This window comes from Centroberyx affinis, unplaced genomic scaffold (assembly GCF_046629955.1).
Source record: "Centroberyx affinis isolate AG114_WGS23_722 - 3 ecotype Tasmania unplaced genomic scaffold, CSIRO-AGI_Caff_v1 ptg001046l_1, whole genome shotgun sequence".
Classification (NCBI taxonomy): Eukaryota; Metazoa; Chordata; class Actinopteri; order Beryciformes; family Berycidae; genus Centroberyx; species Centroberyx affinis.
In genome coordinates, this window is record NW_027279600.1 from 214,029 (window position 1) to 235,000 (window position 20,972).

The 20,972-nt window shown below is 42.9% G+C and overlaps 1 protein-coding gene across 3 annotated transcripts in view; it reads left to right on the plus strand.

The window, feature by feature from the left end:
- Positions 1–1,125: 1,125 nt before the first annotated feature.
- Positions 1,126–20,972, plus strand: part of micu1 (mitochondrial calcium uptake 1) — a 33,779-nt gene continuing 13,932 nt past the window's right edge. Inside the window, exons 1-6 of one of the 3 annotated variants that reach the window (XM_071522934.1) lie at positions 1,144–1,257; positions 5,328–5,492; positions 6,552–6,747; positions 9,087–9,249; positions 12,806–12,849; positions 17,747–17,758. In XM_071522934.1, the coding sequence (XP_071379035.1) occupies positions 1,256–1,257; positions 5,328–5,492; positions 6,552–6,747; positions 9,087–9,249; positions 12,806–12,849; positions 17,747–17,758 (582 nt within the window). In that variant the 5' untranslated portion in view covers positions 1,144–1,255. Of the gene's footprint in view, positions 1,258–5,324; positions 5,493–6,551; positions 6,748–9,086; positions 9,250–12,805; positions 12,850–17,746; positions 17,759–20,972 lie in introns of all 3 variants that reach the window. The other 2 variants (XM_071522933.1, XM_071522932.1) reach the window with 2 other exon arrangements.

The following is a 20,972-nucleotide window of genomic DNA, read 5'->3' on the forward strand; positions in this document are numbered from 1 at the left end:
AACTTTTTCATGCCAATTACACTAAATGGAAAATCATCAGACCATAGATCCCATCTCGGAAGATCTGCCCTTTAGATATGACTTGGAACAGTTTTGTTTTGCTGCCTATATAGTAGGTTGAGGAATATGAGTGGAGAAACACATCTATAGTTGTTCTCATTGTGTTAACTTCTGGTATAAGATAAACTATTCTAACTTTTTGTATCTAATGTGTCCTAAAGGACCCTATAGGGTCCGTGGACCCCACTTTGATAACCACTGCTGTGTAGCATTGCATCTCTATTATGTCCATAACCTCATTAACATTGATATACTGTCACATCAAGCAGAAATTTGACCTGTACTTTCATTGGGTGTGACAAGTCCTTGCGACCTGCAGTCATCTATGACACACCACCTCACTCAGCTCAGCAGCACTCCAGCTTTCCTTTCACATTATGCATTCAATCTAGGAAATATGTAGCCTACTCAAGGCAAGAAGCATAACTGGCAGACTGAAAAGAAGCAAAGCATTTAGTTCAGATAGCCTACATTTTTAGGGTAGAGCTCTGTCAAGGCATGTGTGACTCTCTCTCTCAGTTCAATTTAATTAAGTTATTAGCATGACTGTTTATCAATATTGCCAAAGCAGTGTACAAAATGCACATTTTCAAAACCCACAAACAGCAGTTGATGCATCCAAACCATACTGAGATGATACATTATTTGGCTTTAAAACATGTAATATAAAATAAATATTAATTATTTGGTTTGAAAATGTGCACTATAACCTCTCTCTCTCTTTTTTTAAAGATTTATTTTAGGCTTTATTGGTAGAAACAGTGTGAGAGAGACAGGAAGGTATGGGGAAGAGAGGGGAGGACATGGTTTATACCCACCAGGCTTTACTGGTGAGAGCTGGTGCCGAACAGGAGCAAACTGTTACCGCTCTACGGTTTCACACGCAGCTAGTTGATGAAATGCGTGTGGGACGTTGGAACATTTTGGATGATATTTTGACACAGATAGACTTATTTACATACCAGTGGAAGTTGTATGGTGGATGGGAGTCCGTCCCGGTGCCCGCTGCACTGGGCGGGGAACTGGACGTTGCCCCGCCCGCTGTCGGTGCGCAGAGGAGGGGGCGGGGCTGCTGTCTGGACACGGAACTGGTGTTTTGGACTCCATCCCTGCAGAGACGAGAGAGAGAGAAAACGCATTTTGAAACGTCGAAGAAATTGTCATTTTGGACTGACTGGCGTTTGTGTTGAAACGAATGTGAGTAACCAAGTCGCTTCCTAGCCAAGACAGCTTTCCAACGAAGCAGTCTTTCACGAATGAGCTGACAGTTAACGATTAACGCTAACTGTTAGCTTGCTCGCTAGCTAGCGTTAGCTGTCCTACCAAATAGGTATCTGACAGCTACTGCTAACTTAAACTCGCTATGCCTGCCAGCTAAGAATAAGATTTTGTCACAAAAAATATGTTTATGTTTGGGCTCACTTTGAATACAGCAGCATATCCTTCTGCATGGTAGACAGAGCGATTTCACGGCAGGCTGTTGACAACAACAAGGTTTACTTAGCTTAGGCTAACCGTTTGCTGCATTTATAACAATTAGAAACATTGGGTCCTTGTGCATCATGGGAACAAGCTTTGTTTTCTTCATTGTACCATTCCCTGGTGGTGGTAACTAAAACATTCGGTTGGCAATAATTGACAATGATGTACAAAGTCACGGGTTCTCAAAAGTTTTCATGTTAAGGACCCCAAGTCACAGATAGACACTCCTTACAGTACACCCCCATGTGATAAGGGTTTTGTCCTTGGGACGCCCCTCTGAGAAGATTTTTGTTGTCTGTCTGTGTTGTAGGTGGGTAGATAACAGTGGAGATTGAAACTAATGATCATAATTAGACAGGTAACATTAAAATTCATGTATTCCTCATTTTTTTGGGGGACCCCCTGGAATTCCCTCATGGACCCATGGGGGTCCCTGGACCCCAGTTTGGGAGCTACTGGATTATGTTGGCTCCACCTGTGCTCTGTCTAAGCTGCGCTGCCAGCTGTGTTTAGGCCATTTCACCATGATCCTGTTAGTTTACCAGTTCATGCCACCTTTGCCAACATGGTTGGCAAAGCAATTTAATTTTTGACCAGCTCAGTAGCATCTTAAACAATGTTAACATCTAAGTTGGTAAAAGATAGACTTTCCAGCAGGGCAGTGAGGAACAGCTAAGCAAACACTCTTATAAGTCACTGCATTGTCAAATTGGCCTAGCCTTTGCCTGGTATAGGCCCTTTTCACATTCTGTTTCTCAATGCTTCTGCATTGACAAACCGGTGCATTAGTACAACTTCCTGTTGCCAGCTATGGCCTTCACTAAATTGCTCCACAACCTGCCCAAATTTTTTTATTTGTTATTATGTATCTAGTGCTAGTAACCATTACTAATAGTAATACGTAATTATGTATTACTTAATTGGAAACCAAAGGATTGGTTTGTCAATAGTTCACAAAAAGAAACTTGCCACAGGAAGTTGTAAAGCACCGGTTTAGCTGTTACCATGACAATGTGAAAAGGGCCAATTGTGCCTGTTGTCTGTCAGTCCAAAAATCCTTTTTAAAAACCATTTAAGACAGCACAGAACTTTCCAAGGTCTGAAAGTTTCCAACTTGGTGACTTGAGACCCTGAAATGGGGGTACGCGTGCAAAATCTCCATTTTCAATGCCCCAGGCTCTCATGACAATACTCTCTTCTTTCTGTTTATATTTACAGCTTAGAGGCAGAAAACATCCCTGAGCAACAGAAGAAGCATTAATAACATCTTGCAACTGGAAAGTTTAGTACCACAGGAGAGGAATGTATCAATAGTCTGAACTGGGGGTACAAACATGGTTTTTCAGTGCCCCAGGCTGTTGAGATGACGCTGTCCTATCCTTGTTTATCCATTTAGTTTTGAGGAAACGTTCAAGTTCCAAGTAGTTTTGAACAAAGCTTAAGAACTAAGGTCTCTCCTGTGGGCAACTAAACATCTACCTGTCAGCTGGAGGGGGATGTCAATGGCCAAGGGAGATGGTTATTTACCAGATCCCAGGTCCCAATATTCACCCTTCACAGCTTTGAAACGCTGGATGTGGTTTGCGATTGTGCTTGGGATTGGTCCACTGTACAAGGGTAATACCTGAGACATCAACAAAAATGTGGCATGATAAACCTGAAAAAAGGCTTTAGGGGGTTAAAATAATCATAGGCCTCCTTTGCTGAGGATTGGTGTAGGATTTATCACTTGTTACTGCAAAATACTGTAGACTGTCTCATGCTCATCCTGCTAAAGCTTCACCAAGGTGTTTTGCTGAAAATGGTTAAGCACATACACTGAGGAAAAACTCCCGCTCACTTTGATCCAAGCATGTTTAATGCTTGGCTTTGGGTGTAATTCTACATAGGGTGCTAATAGATCCCAGCCGTTTCCACAGACATCCCCAGGCCTTTGCCTATGAAAGGCATTTCTTTCTGGAATGGTCACTTTTTGATTGCAAGTGATTCAAAAGAGGTGTCTCTCCTCCAAAGGTAGGATCAGTAGCATGGGTACCTACCTCATATACACTTGTAATTGTAAATGGCAGTAATAAGGAGGTTGTATTGAGAGCTGCGGGGAGCTGGAGCCTGGAGAATACAGATGAGGGGGTTGAAGCTGTAGTGTGGCTGGCTGCTTTTCATACAAGATAACTTTCAGATTCCCAGAGTCCCTTGCCTGATAGAAAAGTTCTGACAGGCTGATGAGGAGGAGGGAGCCTTGTGTGCCCCAGCTGTAAAAATCCATTTCTCTACAACACAGCTCTGAGCCCCCCCAACTGGGGCTTTCGCAGATCATGGGTAAAGCTGACTTGAAAATGATTAATTTCAACTCAGGAGACGTGTTTCGGAGGCCCAGGCGGGCATTACTCACTCTAGCCTAAATGGGCTGATCTCAGCTGGCTGCTCAGAGTCAAAAACAGATCAACAAAAACAGAGCTGTGTTTTGGGTCTGTCCCTCTGTCTCTCTGCTCTTGTGCGTTGTTTAGGCCTGATTGTCTTTGTGCGCATGTGTTTCTGTCAGGACACGCTTCTGTTTGTGCAGAGGTGCAGGGCTGAATGCAAATCAAGCAGATCACCTACAAGCATCACCAAGTTATCTTAGGTTAGAAATCCTGGCCTTGGGTCTGTCATTTTATTGCTTATTGTTCAGTGTTGCTTGGTACTAATTTAAAGTGCCCTCTAAACTAGAAACAGTAAACCTAATTTTAAGGTCATTGACTGAAATTTTACACCATTATGGTTGCACTGTTGCATGGAGACAGTGGTTAGTCTTTCCAGTTGCTGTAATGTCTTTGGTGCTAGTCTTTCACCAATCTGTCTCCAATTTCGAAGAAATTGTGTGCATTCAAGCTTGCTTAGATTCAGACTCAAGAGGCTGTTTCCCTCAGTCCCCACTGTCATAGGCCGCTGAGCACTCCAATTAGCATATGCCATGTCTTCTTTTTTCTTTCTGCTGAATCAGTGTGACAATCGGTGTCTGAATTGTTAATGGAATATCGACAGGTGGCAGCTTCAGGCCTCGGTGGAGTGAACTCCTCCATCCCTGGCTTTGAAAAGTGCACACACGGGAGCCACAGATACACACCAGTAGCCCCTTACCTAATTAATAGTCATCTTTCCGTGACACTGATGAATTAAGCAACAGTCTGGTCGGAAATGAAGTTTTGGAGCTTAGCTGAACTGGTGGCAATTAGTTTTATCCTTGCATTGGTCTTTCTGTTGTTTATAAATTCAGGTGTGAAGATTCCAGGACATTTTTGCAGTGACTGTCGAAGGTAAAAGATTTGCCTGCTGTGCAGGAGGAAGACAGATCCCAAGAGTGCAGTACTATTGTTTTAAGCTTTGCCTCTTTAGATGAGTGTTAATTAGTTTTTTGGGCAAATTCTCTAAATCCTTACCTAAGACTTATGACTGGAGAGGAGAAGGGGGTAGCATAATGCTAGCTTTATGCCAGCTTGCATTTCTACATGGAATTCAGAAGAGATAATTTTGTTGTGCAATTTGAAACAGTTATGTTCTCTCAGATTACATTATTTACAATCACATAGGCAGAGGATTAATCTAGTTATTATGCAATATGCGGTCATTTGTAATTCAGCTGAATCAAGAATTAATTTTTCTTATCACATGCTGGACAAAATGCAGCCTAAACAAAATCTACGTAAGCCCTGTTTGATAAATCATGAGATGCAATCAAATTCCCAATTCGAGTGTTCTGTAAGCTTTCTCTGTTGAAACATGCCCTCTCTCTGTCTCCTCAGCAGGATGTTCCGCCTGCGGGCATTGTCGGCAGCTTCGGTGGGGCTGGTGCAGTCGTTCCGGCGCTACCATGGTGGGGCGATGCATGGGTCTGGCCGAAGGAGGCTGATGCTGGCAGCTCTGGCTGGGGTGACTGGTGTGTCTGCTAGTGCTGGACTGCTCTGGACAAGGTAATGGCTAATGCACCTTTGGACTTGTTTGGACTATCCAAAGAATAATGTCATACCTTATTGACTCCTGTAGGGAAATTCTCTCTTTGTTTACCCTCTGAAGGAAGGTCAGAGCACAGGGTCAAGTAGAGAATAGCTGCCCTGGAGCTGTTAGTGACTCAGTGTCTTGCTCAAAGATAGTCAGAAGGGCAGATGCTTGCCAACACCAGGGCTTCAACCTTAGTCCTCTGCTTGAAGGACAGTTTCTCTAAGCGCTAGTCCACCCTGCCACCCAGAATATGTGATATCTGGATTGATATGATATTTAGAAATGTTTCTGGATGGTTTCTTAGATACACACTATATCCAGCATAGTCCTAGATTAACGACTAAAAGACTAAAGCCTAAAGACTTAAAGAGCACTTCAATGCTTGTATTCTGTTGGGGAAACCACCTCATGGAGTTGCTCACTCTCTTAAAGTCACATTTCTTTGACATTCCAAGCCACCACCCTATAGGTGTGAGAAGGGTTTAATGGCACTCCATTACTAAGGAGGCTGGTGTTTAGTTAAGGCAAAACAGTAGGCAGGGTGTTGATGTGAGAGGTCTTTGGGGACAGAATGACTGTGGTGAAGGAGGCAGCATGATGGATGGCACCTCAGGGCTTTTGAGACTGACGGGACGAGACCGTTCCAGGCCTTTACCCTGGGCCTCATTCTCCCCGTGTCTCATTAAACTGAATTATTCAGCCTACCCCCAGACAGGACCCAGCTATTTATTACAATTATTCCAATTTTCAATTTAGTCAGAAAATGGCCAAGTGGGAGCTTGCCATGGTAAACCTCTCCACATGCACAAACAACGGTACACAGTGCAGCACACAATCTCTCTCTGTCACTCTCTCTTAACTCTACTTAGCTTTGTATCCCAGCTATATGCTCAAGTGCTCCCATATGGTACCGGAGCAAGCACAAAGATATATTGCTATGTTTTAATTAACCCCCTTGCCAAATGACATGGAAACCTCCCTGCAGGTCCCTTAGGTGTTAATCTGAGCTGTGTTCACTTGTTGAAACCCAGAGCATATGCAGATGCAGGGCCTTCCGTCCGACACGCTGAGCAACCAGAGAGAGAGGAAGCTGAGTTTGTTAAAGATGCAGAATCTGAGGCGGAGTCTGAGAAATCGGTGGAGGCCAGCAGTGGAGATGAGGGGCAAGAGGATGGCGGCGGTGAGGGGAAAAAGAAGAAACCACGCTCTGGATTCCGTGACCGCAAGGTAATCGATAAACAATATACATTCAGCCATTCCATCAGTCTGCCATTTAATTGATCTCCAGGAAGGTGTTTTCAGAGCACTCCCAGTCAATGTCCAATAAGCAAGTGTCAGTGTATTTTGACAGAATATTTTATGGAAACGCACAAACCTAATCAGCATGCATTTCTACTGTCATAAATGTACCACCCAAAAGATTTCATTGCTGTTAATAAGGCAGTGGATGACAAAGGACAAGCAGAAGAGGAAAGATGAGCGCCTTTGATATGATGCCAACCAAACAAAGTTTGTGCCACAGTACATCATTACTGTCTGAGGAACAGGGAGAAGGAAAAGAGGAAAGGCTATTAACAATAGGTGCCACTTCTCCAAACAAAATATGATGCATTGGGACATCTGCAGCCATTGTCCGCTGAAAACTAATTGATGTCTGGGAGCGTGTCTCTACTGCACCACAGGCAGGATTAACTAGTGTGCTGGTGCAGGTTGTTTTTGCTAGCGCACTCCGAATGTCAGGCACAGAGCCTAGTTTTGATAAAACATTGTCTGTAACATAAATTCAGTGTGTGTATGTTTGTGCGTGCGTGTGCACATGGTCGTGTCTAGACTGCGACCATCCTTGAAATTGTCAAGTGTTGATGGAGTTTTGTGGCGACAGCTCTACAAAATCTAAGATATGACACAGCTTTCTGTCACAGTGACATAAAATACAGTTTTTCCTGAGAATATTTCTTTTGTGTTTCTTGGTCCTGCCATGCACCTGCCATTTTCCTTTATCCACATCCAGACAGCCTTTTGCTCTTTTCAGTGGCAAATTGGCGATCAGTACTTTCTGTAAATGCAAAATTCTGCAGCAGAAGGGAATATTCACCCTGAAAGTGTGTTATAAAATGTAATACTTCCACCTTCCAACTTTTAAGCTGATTTATCACTGTTGATGCCAACTCTCAGATGTTATCCAAAAATCTTTGAAAATGTGAGCAAATAAATAAATGGTGTGACGAGTTTCAATCTTCCTGGTTGCGTATGTGTGTGTTTGTGAGAGAGAGAGAGAGATCACAAATGGCTGAATACTTAAAAGGCAGAGCTTCAGCCTCCATCAGTGTGGGTGATGCTGAGATCAATAGCCGGTAAATCTGAGGAGATGAGAGCCAGAGAGATAACAAAGTTGCCCAAGCTCTCCATCAGTCAGGCACCCTCTGGCATCACCACTCGACTGTCCTATAACCTCTCATCCATACACTAATGGTTAGTTCTTCTGGGGACATGCTCCTGTGATTTCCCCAAAGACCAATAGGGTCTGCTAAAGAGGGGGGACCAGCATCAAGGCACACAATCATAGCTATTCTCTCTCTCTCACATACAGCCTTAACAAACATTTGAACTCATTAAGTACTTCTGTTGACCTCACAGTATTGTAATGACTCTGAGGTCTAAATAAGTAGTAAATCTGATATTGTGGTGCAATTAGTTTAGACAATGGCTATGTGTGAATATTGTTGTAAAAGTAATCAAAAATAATCGGAAAAGGATCATTATTAAAGCTAAGAAGTATCACAAAAGAAGGTTGTGTTCAAAGCTGCGAACAGCCTCAATAGTAAAATGTGTGCTGTACTTTGTCCCCAGGCGGTTTGTACCCTGTACAAACATTCAACACCGCAATAAATAATCGCCTGTGTGCATTATGGCTGAACCCTGCTCCCAAACAGAAAATATTTTGGCTCTCTATTTCCCAGCTACGCTGCGTCTGCTCCAAACATGTTTCTGGTGAAAAGCGGATAACGCCAGTGTGGAGGCAAACATTGGCGTAGCTAATGTGTGTATAAAAGAGTTGAATAAATAAATTGTTTTTTGTATTTCCCAAATTGTTGGACTACAGTGTGTAAGTGATGCCTTGCTGTTACCCCTTTTCATTTGTTTTCTTTCATCATGCATGAGTGAGACAGACAGCTTTGTGTAATAATGTGATGTGATAGTCCCCCAGTCTCCCCTCAAGTTTACATGTCAGCCACACCGATCCTGAAAATAAGTTTCTTTCTTCCCTTTCTGATTTTGTAGTAATGGAGTCAGGGACTGGGAGGTTAATATCCCTCGACCATCAGGACTGACAGCTTATTTCCCTGCTGCTACCTGCTTCTCTATTCTAGTCATTCCTTCACTCTCTCTCCACTCTGCTCTTAACCCCCTTTTACTTTATTTACCTCGCTACCCACAGGTTGGAATATTGCTGGCTTCTTTGATGATTACATATATTAGGAAATGCTGCTCATGCCTAATGTGTGAGCCCCCCCACAAAAAAGACCATTCCTTATCATTAACTGTGCTCCTTCTGTGGTTGGCAGGTGATGGAGTATGAGAACAGGATAAGGGCCTACTCGACCCCAGACAAGATTTTCCGCTACTTTGCCACGCTGAAAGTCATCAGTGAGCATGGAGATGCTGAGGTTTACATGACACCGCAGGACTTTGTGCGCTCCATCACCCCCAACGAGAAGCAGCCTGAGAGTGAGTCTTCTCTCTTCCCTCGCCTCGCTCAGTCTTTGTCAGTGACCGCTTCCCTCTCCCATCCACTGACATGCTCCTCCTCCCTTTCTATATTTTTCAATCTTGTTATCCATCCTTATTTGTCCCTGTGCCCAACTATGTAGACATTAGTTAGTGCGGCTCACCCTGCACCTCACCCAGGAATTTAGCCCTAAATGCATCCCGGAGACCTCTCATGTGTCACAGCACACACATGGAGGTCATTAAGGTGAGATGTTCTCAGCTGGCACTGCCAAAGGATTTCAGTTCACCCCAGTAGAGCATTGCCCACCAAATCCCCCCCTCTGCTCCATCCAGGGACAGGAACATTCAGCAAATGGTTGGCAGTTGAGGACTTATGCCAGTTGCCGTATGAAGGTCCCTCTGACCATGTTCACAAGTATGAAGGGAAGCTGAAAGGTGGGGAAGTGACAGGTTGTCCGATCATGCTGAGTTGAGGGAAACGCTAGAAGGGTAGGTGTGAGGATGACATTACCACACAGCAGTTGGTGTATTAATTAACGGGTTCAAACCAGAACAGATCTTAGGCGTCACGTACAGAGATAGTGAGAGATATCTGATCATCAGCCATGGGAGGGTTGGGAAGGCAGGGAGCTTAATTTGGCATAGCATCGTTTCAGCGCCATACTTGTCTATCGGTCTAGAACAGGTTATTCTAGTGCACTAGAATTCAGTTCGTTTTGTGTGACGTTTTGCAGTGCACGAGTATATTAGCCTCCGTTACAGACTTATGGTTGAATGCTCAATGTGTGAGCGCCCTTACATCCTGAACTAGGGCTGCAACTAACGATTATTTTCATAGTCGATTAATCTGACGATTATTTTCTCAATTAATCGATTAGTTGGTTGGTCTGTAAAATGTCAGAAAATGGTGAAAAATATCGATCAGTGTTTCCCAAAGCCCAAGATGACATCCTCAAATGTCCACACCCCAAAGATATTCAGTTTACTGTCATAGAGGAGTAAAGAAACCAGAAAATATTCACATTTAAGAAGCTGGAATGAGAGAATTTTGGCTTATTTTTCTTAAAAAATTACTCAAATCGATTATCAAAATAGTTGGCGATTAATTTAATAGTTGACAACTAAACGATTAATCGATTAATCGTTGCAGCTCTATCCTTAACATTCAACCACAGCGATGGAGGCAAGCCAGAAGTGTCATCTGCTAATTTGGTCTTTGCTGGGCCTGTCACGTCCGTGCTGCCTGCCCTGCACACCTCAGCACTTCCATCTGTTTACCACCCTTTCCCTCGCTTGGCCCCTCCAGCGCCTTCCACCCCTTGGCCCGGCACTATCCCCCACCTTCTTTTTGACCGCCATCTCTCCCTTTCTCTATCCCTTCCTCAGCCCTTCCAAACTGGAATTAAAGTAATAATGCTGAGCTGAGCTCTATTGGATGAGGGAAGGTGCAAGAAAGTAGAAGAAACACCCAAGAGAGACTGCAGTCAGTGCCTTTAATTCGCAGGCAGTCCTTTCCTCCTCCTCTCCAAGCTCACAGCCACAGTGAGATTACCCAGCGGACTCCCTGGTCAAGCTCTCTGTGTTATTATAACAATAATAATAATGATAAGGCTTCAATGGCTGATGACTTACTGATAAATTCGGCTGCTTTTTTTATTTTCTTGCTCAGCAGGTTTTTCCCTTGGGTACCTGATGAATGTATTATAAACCAGTTTTAACTCCCCATTTATTTCATTTTGATTTGTCTGTTTGGACAGGGTCTGGAGATAGTCATATTCTCCTTTGACTCTCTGTCGATTGTGATTGCTGACCTGAGGTTAAGGGATTATTGATGCAGTCAGAATGCAGTGACGCCACGGGCCATACTGCTTGACCCCTGTTAGATTTTTTCCAAATTTGAATTGGAAGGGAATGCAGGATTGATAAGGTGTTGCATGTATTTACTTGTCCATCATCACAGCAGAATAGGGGAAGGTGGTGGCCTATTGCAGAGGTTCTCTATCTGTGTGGTGAGGTTTTCCTCCAATGCTGATAATGCCAGTGTCAAACAAAATTATATTTACTTAATTAATATTCAGTTTAATGAGATTATACTCTCTAACCCTAGCCCTCAAAGTCAATCTAATTTGAGACTGATGTAGCAGCTCGGTGTGCTACTAGCCTTCCAGCGTGATAACAAGGGTTTGTGCGACTGTTTCAAGCAATCAATAAATTGGTATGCCTTGGAATTTGTTTTGTTTTTTCACTGGAGCATGTCTCAGCGCTAAACAGCTGAGAACCACTGCCTCATGTAGTGTATGATATCAACTTACAGGTAGATTTTAGACCCAGTATTATTTTCCACAATTCAGAATTAATTTTTCATGCTTGAAGTAGAATAGAGAATTGGGAAAAATCTAAATTTTTGTTGTCCTTCCAGGGAGCAGAATTAGTATTCAACTAAAGAAATGAAATAAATGGCAGCGGTTGCTTTGCTTAGAAATACATAGGATCCAGAAATATAAGGCATCATCCTTTGAACCTAAGACTGGTAAGACAAGAGACTGCTGCACACTAAAGACATAGGCTACACATTCTCCTGCACTCATCCTATGTGTGTGAACTGCTTTCTAGAGCTTGTAATCTTTTGTTTGATGTGTAGATGAGAAAAAGCTGCGAAAGATAGGGGCTTCCAACAGTCCTAACTAGCATCTCATTAGCACCATAAACTGTTGACCCCAGCACCTGTGATGTCAGTCGAGAGCTGCACTTTGTTGTGAAGCAGCATGATGTCATCAAGTCGCGACCAGGCAGGGTGAGGGTCGTCACCCTGACCAGATGAGGTTGGATGGAGGGGAATGAATACTATAGTGAAAGATGAGCAGAAGAAAATGGGGAGGAGGGAACGCAATACATTATTAATTTCCCTGACAGTCATTCTGTTTCATTATTCATTGTGTTACTGTGGCATAATGACATTGATTTCCTCTGACACCTTATACTGATCAATTCAGACCACCATGCATAGAAAATGAGGGTTTAGATTGGACAGGCGAGATCTACGCCCTTATCACGTGAGTGACCACCAGCAGCAGCCACCTTTGTTCTCTGCCCCTCATTTTGAATGCTGTTAAGTGCTCACCTCACTCAGTGCTGCTGACCTGGGTTGAGCAAATAAACCCAGACTTAGAATTTTGCTATGATTCATGATCAGAAGAATCAAAGTTGAATGCTGGTGAGATTCTATTTCAAAGAATTGGGAACATGGAAATGGGTTGGTAATGGCTGTTATTAATCTCTGGCACATGTCAGTGATTACAGTGAGTTATTGCAGTGACACCCAGTAAATACATTTGCTCTATTTCATGCCACGGATAAATGCCCTTGCTGTGTAGCTAGTCTGCCCTTGTCTGTCACAGTAGTATGAACAGTAAATTCTCTCCTTCTCTTTGTTTCATGCTCAATCCATGTCTCATCACGCTTGCTCTATTATTGTTCTCTTTATCTGTGAGTGTGTCTCTGTTTCTCACTCTCTCTCCCTCTGTCTCTCTGTATCCCTCTGTCTCATTTTCAGACCTGGGCCTGGATCAGTTCATGGTGAAGCGCTATGATGGCAAGGTAAGACGTGGGCGTCTGGGTGGTGAGGCAGGCAAGGGATCAAGAGTGGTTACCCTAGCTATTGAGGAGACAGTTAGTCTCCTCAATAGCTAGGGTAACAACGGCAACAGCAACAACACTTTTATAATCAGGTTTCATAAATGCTTCATCCCCAGCTCAGAAATTCAATTAAAGATAACCCTTGTAGGATTTCTTTATAAATATCATTGTAAAATGAATTATCATAATGACCATTGGTGCTATGTTGCATTTCCTCAGTAAGCTGCATTCTAATAGTATGTTATTAGAGGTTATTTCCCCTTCCCACTGGATAACTTCATCTCTGAGAATAGCTGGGAATCAAGCTTGTGAATTTCCAAAATGGACCAAATGAAAACACTAAGTAGATCACTGGGGCTACTATTTGTAATGAGAGCTTTATTAATGAGAAAATCCTGCACTTAACATCTAACTTCAGCTTTATGCCCTATTTTATACTATACTATCCTAATAATTTATACTTATTCCTTAACTCTGTTTTCTGTCTATTTTCTCCTTTTTGTCAGCTTTTCTAAAGGGATATTGGATAGATGAACTTAACTCAGTATTATCAAGTATTGAGCTTATTTCCATTCAGAAAATATTAAGCAGAATGACATTATAACTACCATCCTTATTTGATAATTAAGCTTTATAACACCAGGAATACAGTTACAGCATAAATTGTTACTTACTTGGGTTTTAAAATATGTGTACACACAGATGGAAAAATAATTCAGATTTTGAAAACGATTGTGTCATTTCAATGCAATAGGGCGGGAATAAGTTAAGGACTGTCAGTTGTTAAATTGAAAGCGAATATCAGACATTGTTAACTCTGATTAAAGAAACAAATTACATGTTCCATGTCATTTCACAGGTCAACTCATATTCCCACAGGCTCACCAAAACCCAGTCAATATGTGAGAGTGCCTTGTGGTTGTTTTTCTGTGGCTTTTGTAGTTTAATTAATCAATTAAACTACTTATTTAATTAATTGCAGCATTAGTGTTCTGAAGAAAACTGATATTTTGCTCATTGAAATTACACTGGGAGGGCAAACTATTAACATTACAAAACTACAAAACTACAAAATTACAAAACAAACATACTTCATACATATTTGGAACTGGGGAGGTGTGGACATTTGAATTCTACCATGACACACACAACTACAACTGGCTGCTGGCAAAATGCAGACTTTTGATGTGTAACTGTGCAACACATTGTTGTATCACTTTACAAAACTGAGTTGGAAGCTACATTGTCCCAACCACTGTAAGTTAGCAACATGTTGTGTGCAAGCATAATTACTCTGTAAATTATACTCTGTGTATAATGTTTAAATCTTACCATGTGCACAGAGCATAGACTGTAAAAAAAATAAGGGCATAGACCACCAGTGATTTGAGCAACAACTTGCTAGAGGCCAAAGCTAAGCCACCAAAGGAAACTTGGCCAAAGCTGACCGACCGTTCCTGAACTTTTGAACAACATTAGCTATCAATGGCTAATCATCTTGTGTGTATACATCTGTTTTAATGATCAATATAAATATATATGATATATTATTATATAATATACTACAGAATTTAATAATATAATGTAATATAATATACATTTTTAGTGGATATTAATGTTAATGTATTGAAGTGTTTTTCTGCATCCAGAAACTTATGTACAAAACATTTTAGTTGTGACCAGCAGTTAGTGTAAGTCACTTTATGGGTTGGTCAGTTCCAAAAATAAAGAAAACTGCTTGTTTAAACTGTTGATTGATTCAATATAGTTTAGTATAGTATATAGTCTTTACTTTACTTTACTAGGCTTTACTGCTTTGCTGTCTGCTACTTTACTACACCACATTATTTTGCATCCAAAGTAATTGAGTACAGAGCAGAGATTCAAAAATATCTTGCTTTCCAAATAGTTTTGGAGCTGACTGCATTTTTCCTTGGTGGATTTTCATTGCAATTTAACAAGCCATCACCCAAGAGCAAAAATAAATCATTAAAACATCACTCTGGTTTTCATCTATCAAGAAACCCCATGTTTGGAGATGGCAAATGCTTCTCATGGCAATCCTGAACTAATGAGATATCAGCACTACCACAGATGAGCTCCCAAAGTTTTTGTGACAACACAAAATGTGCCCCATCTCAGTAATAATTCAGTCCCTGTTGTCACATAAATGTTTGTGACATTAAAACAGTGCCCCTTAAAAGAAAGTGATTGCTATCCTATCTATTAGCTGTAAAGTGACACACTTAAGAGTCAGAACGTGCCTCTAAAATAAGGAGTGTTGCAACAGGAGTGCAGTGGTGCGCCACCGTGTCTGTTCATTTGCATAATTGCATCAAAGCAATATTTCACTTAGCAGGATAGCATTTATAAGCCCTGTTTCATTGGATTTAAGTCTAAATCCTCTACATATTGTTTGTTTACTTATATATTGATTGATTGATTGATTGATTGATTGATTGATTGATTGATTGATATGTTTATTTGAGTGTAACCCACTTGTTCTGCCAGTGCGTCATGCAGAGGAAATGACAAACGATCACAATGCATTCTGGACAAAATGCGCTCCTGAAGTCTAGATCGTTGTTGACTCGCTCCCTCTGCCTTCGAAGGGCCGATCTCAGAAAGTTCACTTGAGTCATCAGAGTAATTGAATGGCACAGCAGATGGCAAAGGGGATTCCCCCGAGGGGAAGTCAACGAGAGCGGGTTAGAACGACTAATGAAACGCACCGATAGTTTTATGTAGTTCCTTAACAGTCATCTACCACCATTGGCTGTGCCAAATAATTTTTCAGTGTTCTGCATTTGTCAAGAAAGTACAGTATTGCTTTAAACTTAATGCTGGAATCCTACAACCATCTGCCCTCAAAGGCAAAGCATGCAGCAAGTTAAAACCAGTTCAGAAAAGCCTGGCTCTCTAACAGAGCGGCTCCACACTTAATCATTAAGAGTGACATGTACAAAGTGGCCTGCCCAGTGCATAATGACCTATTTAAAGGCAATAACAGCAGGTGAACCTTGGACAGGCTAAGCCTCCCTATGGCTACAGTTTGACTTATAGGAGTACACTCTCTGTACTCTACAATGATAGCTCGTCTCTGTTCACAGTGAGGAAGATAGAAGCCATCATTATAAGTCACCTACATCATTATTTCCATTTCTTTTTCCCCTCTTATTGATTTTCACCATTCCTGTCCTCTCACCTATCCCAGGGAGGTTAATCTCAGCCCCAGCAGCCACCCACCCACACTAATTTAGTGTTGGCCAATCATCACTGTGTTGATTATAGTAGTGTTTCTAACCTCATTATAAGACCCACCTGCCCCCAGGCTTGTATGATGATGAATCACTCGGTACCCCGCCTCCATGTCGGAGTCAACTAAAGCACAGCGGAAGTCAGCACATGGTCCATTTCTCTGTCCTAACCTCCCCACTTCCACTCCCTCATATGTGAGTGATTTAACTAAGCCATACCTTTTTTAGAGAGTCCCCAGAACTTTCATCTGCCCACAGTTCAAAAGCATCTTAACCAAAGAGCTTGGGCTATACATTGATTGAGAGCGAACATGAAGCTGTCTCGTGGCCCTCGCCTGCTCATGTAAATGTCGTCCATATCTCAAGGCTTTCTGTTTCCTATTTGCATGAGAAATCTCTTTACTCATGGGTTTTCTGTGATATATGGCTCCTGAGATTTCCCTGCTGTAGCCGGAGTGGCCCGAAAACCCGCCTCCCTCTCAGGCTCTGCCCTCCCCTCTTCGCCCTTACAGACACATGCCTGCGCCTGATTAGCTTGATAGTCCCCTCAGGCTGGCTGCAGGAGGGAAAACCCCTCAGTGCTCCCTCGCTCCAAGAAGCCATGAAATGTACTCTACATGTAAAAAACACTACAATGAATTACCCCAACATGAAATTGCTGCACCATGAATATTGGAGCAGTGTATGTAGAGAGTGTATGTAAATTGTGAGGTTCAGCAGAGGGTGTGGTGAGGTGCAAGCGGAGCTAGGGGACCAAACTAGGATGAAGACTATGGTAGATGGCACAGAGAAATGCAATATTAGAATGCGGCCCTTGAGAGCTTTCTTAAAAGACCTCTGTGTCTCATTCTCCGTGGTTTTATTTAGATATAGCCGAGCCAATGAAGATATTTTTCACATGCATACTGTTTCGCCGCCGTTCGCTAGTGGAATGTGCAAAAGTGTACGTGTTATAACCTCCCACTATATTCCCCCCTCCCCTCCCCTCTCCACCTGACACACTAATTCGTTCCAGGTTCAGTGTGCGTATGTAAAACAAACATTACTTACCCTATATTGATGTTTAACAACCTTTTGTTCATGTTGACTCACCATATTTGATTTATTTTTATGTTTTCCTGTCTTGGGGACAACACCTACTCTCTATGTCGATTTTAAATGGGATCTCTTGTGTTTGCTTAACCAACTGTTTCATCGCACCTCTCCCCTCTGTTACTTCACACCATCTATCAGTTTTTCTACTCCTACCCTTTATCGTGTAGGCATACTTTCAGCTGCCGTAATGTAATGTTGATGTAACTTGCCGTTGTTAATGTTAACTGTTGTTTATTCTCTCGTGCTCTTAGCAACCATCCCCTCTCCTTCACATAACAAGTAATCCCTCCATTTTTTCTCTCTCTCCCTTTCCCCATGAATAACCATCATCCTCAACTCCCTGTCTCCCTAAATCCCCCCTTTTTCTCCACCTGTCTCCTCCCACAATCATTCCTCCTCACTAATCCCCGTTCTCCACCCATAAACTCCCCATCCCTCCTTCTCTGCCCTCCTGTCTGTTTCCCTCCCTTCCATCCCCTCCCCGTTCTGCCCCTCCCTCTCTGCAGGACTTCTGGCAGGTATGGGGCGTGTGCCAAGCAGCATGTGTGCGCCTGAATGACAAACTGCACTTTGTACTCACTACCTACTCCCTCCCTCCCTCCCTCTCTCTCTCTCTCTCTCTCTCTCTCTCTCTCTCTCTCTCTCTCTCTCTCTCTCTCTCTCTCTCTCTCTCTCTCTCTCTCTCTCTCTCTCTCTCTATTAGTTTCTCTCCCTCTTTCTCTCCTCCCTGCTAATGTGGAGGGCATAGCCTACCTATTCACAGTTGTTAGTCCGGGGGAACAGCTAAGAAGTTATTCTGTTTTTATTGCATCTCAGCTTCAACAAGTGTTTAACCAGAGCCATGGCCTCAATTATGCTTACAACCACACTGGATAGGACTCTAGCCAAACTGAGCATTAAAAGTATGTAAATTTCACCAAGAAATCAGTGGATTGGTAATAAAATCTTCTTGAACTTACATCTAGCTACTCTCTTGCAGAAAGGAGTAAGTTGAATAGTGTAATTATGAGGAAAAGTAAGGAGATTTAAGGAGAATTAAGTAACACTATATTGAGTTGCATGCACCCTTGTTTCCAGTAACGCTTCAAAATGTTTCTTTCACCAGAGTCAGTGCATTGGGGAAAGCTTTTGCAATTGGAAATGTTTTAATATACAAGTTTCTATAAGTACAGATAACTGAGCCTTGACCTATAAGCTTCATCCACTACATGAGTTGACCTTTAAGCAGGTATGAAAGCCTGCGTCAACTCTGGATGACTTGGAGACATACTAAGAGCAGTAAAGGGCAGGTTATAACCTGTTCACTTTATACCTACAGGGAGAGGCAGAAACTGTAGGCGGGACACACCCCATTGTGTGTTAACTTGTATGGAATATGCACTCACAAAGTCTGTATTGTCATGTGTTGGAGACCTCCTCAGTGCCCTTTGTATGGCGTGGGGGAGGCAGCTGCCTGCCATGCCCTCCCTGCTGAATTATTGAAAGTGAAGACTTTCCCTTTTGCCTCTACAGGGATTATTAAACACTACTGCAGCACTGCTACATTATTTACACACTGGTCAGACTGGTCAGAGCCCCAAAGTAAGGTTCATATACATCTATACAGTAATTGCTAGAAGAATGAGCCTTGCAAAGCTGAGATGCAAAGAGCAGCTATAATGGGTCATTTATAAGGAACTTATCTCTGTCACTGCCAAATGGTAGGAATGCTGTTCCCCCATATTCCCTCTCTGCCTTGCTTTATAACTACTCCTTTTCCTCATCCTCTCATCTCTTCTACAAACTATGAGCTCTAGCTTTTTCCCATGCTTTGGCGCTGTAGCTCTTTCCCAGCATGCACTGCTCAATGCCTGTGTCTGACGGAGAGCAAGTAGTTGTAGGTGGCGCCCCCTCTCTGCGCATGGTGGCATCACAGGGTGGCCTGGACCCAGGAAATGGCTCCGTTAGTTAGTGGTGAGGCTGCATTGATGTGCTTGATAGCCTTCACAAATCCATTTTCTGGATTGTCTGGACATCAGTGCTGCATGACTTCTGTAGAGCATGGTTTAGATTGATTGAGAGCAGGACTTCGACTCTCTGCCTAAATTGCAACCAATCTCTTCCTTCAAGCTGTGGCCTTCCCTCTATGTAATGCCACAGCCTCTACTCTGCCTCTTGACCTGCTGCGACTGAGAGGGGACGCCTGTCACTCAGAGGGAATGCTGAGGGGGCAGCTGCAATGGAAACAAGGCTCTTGTCTTGTCACACCAACCGTTGTCATGTTCACTCTTTCTGTTTTAGCAGGAAGCTCCCAAGGGCAGCTGTTTGGACTGTCACAGCACTATTTCTTTCTGTCTTTTCGCACCCTCTCTGTTTCTCTCATTTCTCTTTCTCTCTCCCTCTGTTTTGTGTCTAGAAAAGTATGCACACACACACACACACACACACACACACACACAACCACACTACCTCTCTCTCTTTCTCTTTCTCTCTCTTTAATTCTCTTCTCCTAATCCAGTAGAAGTTGGGGCGTCTGCACACCTGGTCAGCTAATTTGGTTCCCCTCTCCTGTTGCGGGACAGCTGCCATTCCCCAGCGGCCATAATTGTTTATTGAGCGTTCCGCATCAGGATCCATTATTCTGAATGTGTTTTCTGCTCCCAGAATAATTATGAGTTATTAGCAGCACACCTGTTCTCGGAGCACCCCTGGGACTCGAGGTGGATAACTAATACATTAGTGTCTGCCCCACCCACCCACGCACCTACCAACTCTGTCCTGGTCACACAGTCTCATCACATACAAGGGGAGAATGTTAATGCTTTATTACTTGGTTAAAGCTGGGATTTTGGCTATTGCTGAGCATCAGTTTGCTGTTGTGTTCTAGGATAAGTCCCTAGTAGATAGCATGATGCGGTGAGTGTATGTTTTTATTTGTGTCTTGGATGGGAACAGTGGCCTAGTTGTGTATTGTCGCACAGCACAAGTGTACCTACCTGTGGTGACTGAGAGCCTTCAGCTCCCATTCAGAAATGTCAGACTCAGACCCGAGCTGACTTTTTTCCCCCCAAGCAGGTCATTCTGAATTCCCTCTCTCCTGAAACTCACATCTTTCATCGTACCTGCCAAAGTGACAGTAACCCCAGAGCTGCCACATCACACAGGGCAGCACAAAGGACATAACGGTACTGATCCATTTTTAATGAATTCGCCTCGCCCCTTCTCGTTCGCTCTCCGCTGTCCGTCTGTCACACCCGCACGCCTCTTTTTTGTGTTTTTTTTACTGTTTTGTAAGTACACCCCCACTGGTGCAGCACTCCAGTCCGTTAAGTTTCACCTGTACTGGAGATGAGAGACCACTCAGGGGCATGCATCACTCATGCACGCACGCGCGTGCACACACACACACACACACACACACACACACACACACACACACACACACACACACACACACACACACACACACACACACACAACAGACACACAAATGCATAGAAAGACAGAGGGAGCAGATTTCCTCTCAATACAGCCTGGGTTTTTCCGGTCTCAGCCTAGACCATAAATTCATCTCTTTGTTGTGGGGCCCAGAGGAGAATGCACTGGCAAAAACACATTGTCCTGGATTGCTCTGAAATCTCTACCCTACAGAAGCCAAATAACACACTCTATACTGGCACTTGACTTGCATGACAATATCTTAGAAAATTTGTTGTGTCTTTTGTGTGATAGCGTATTTTTTTTTTTTTTTAA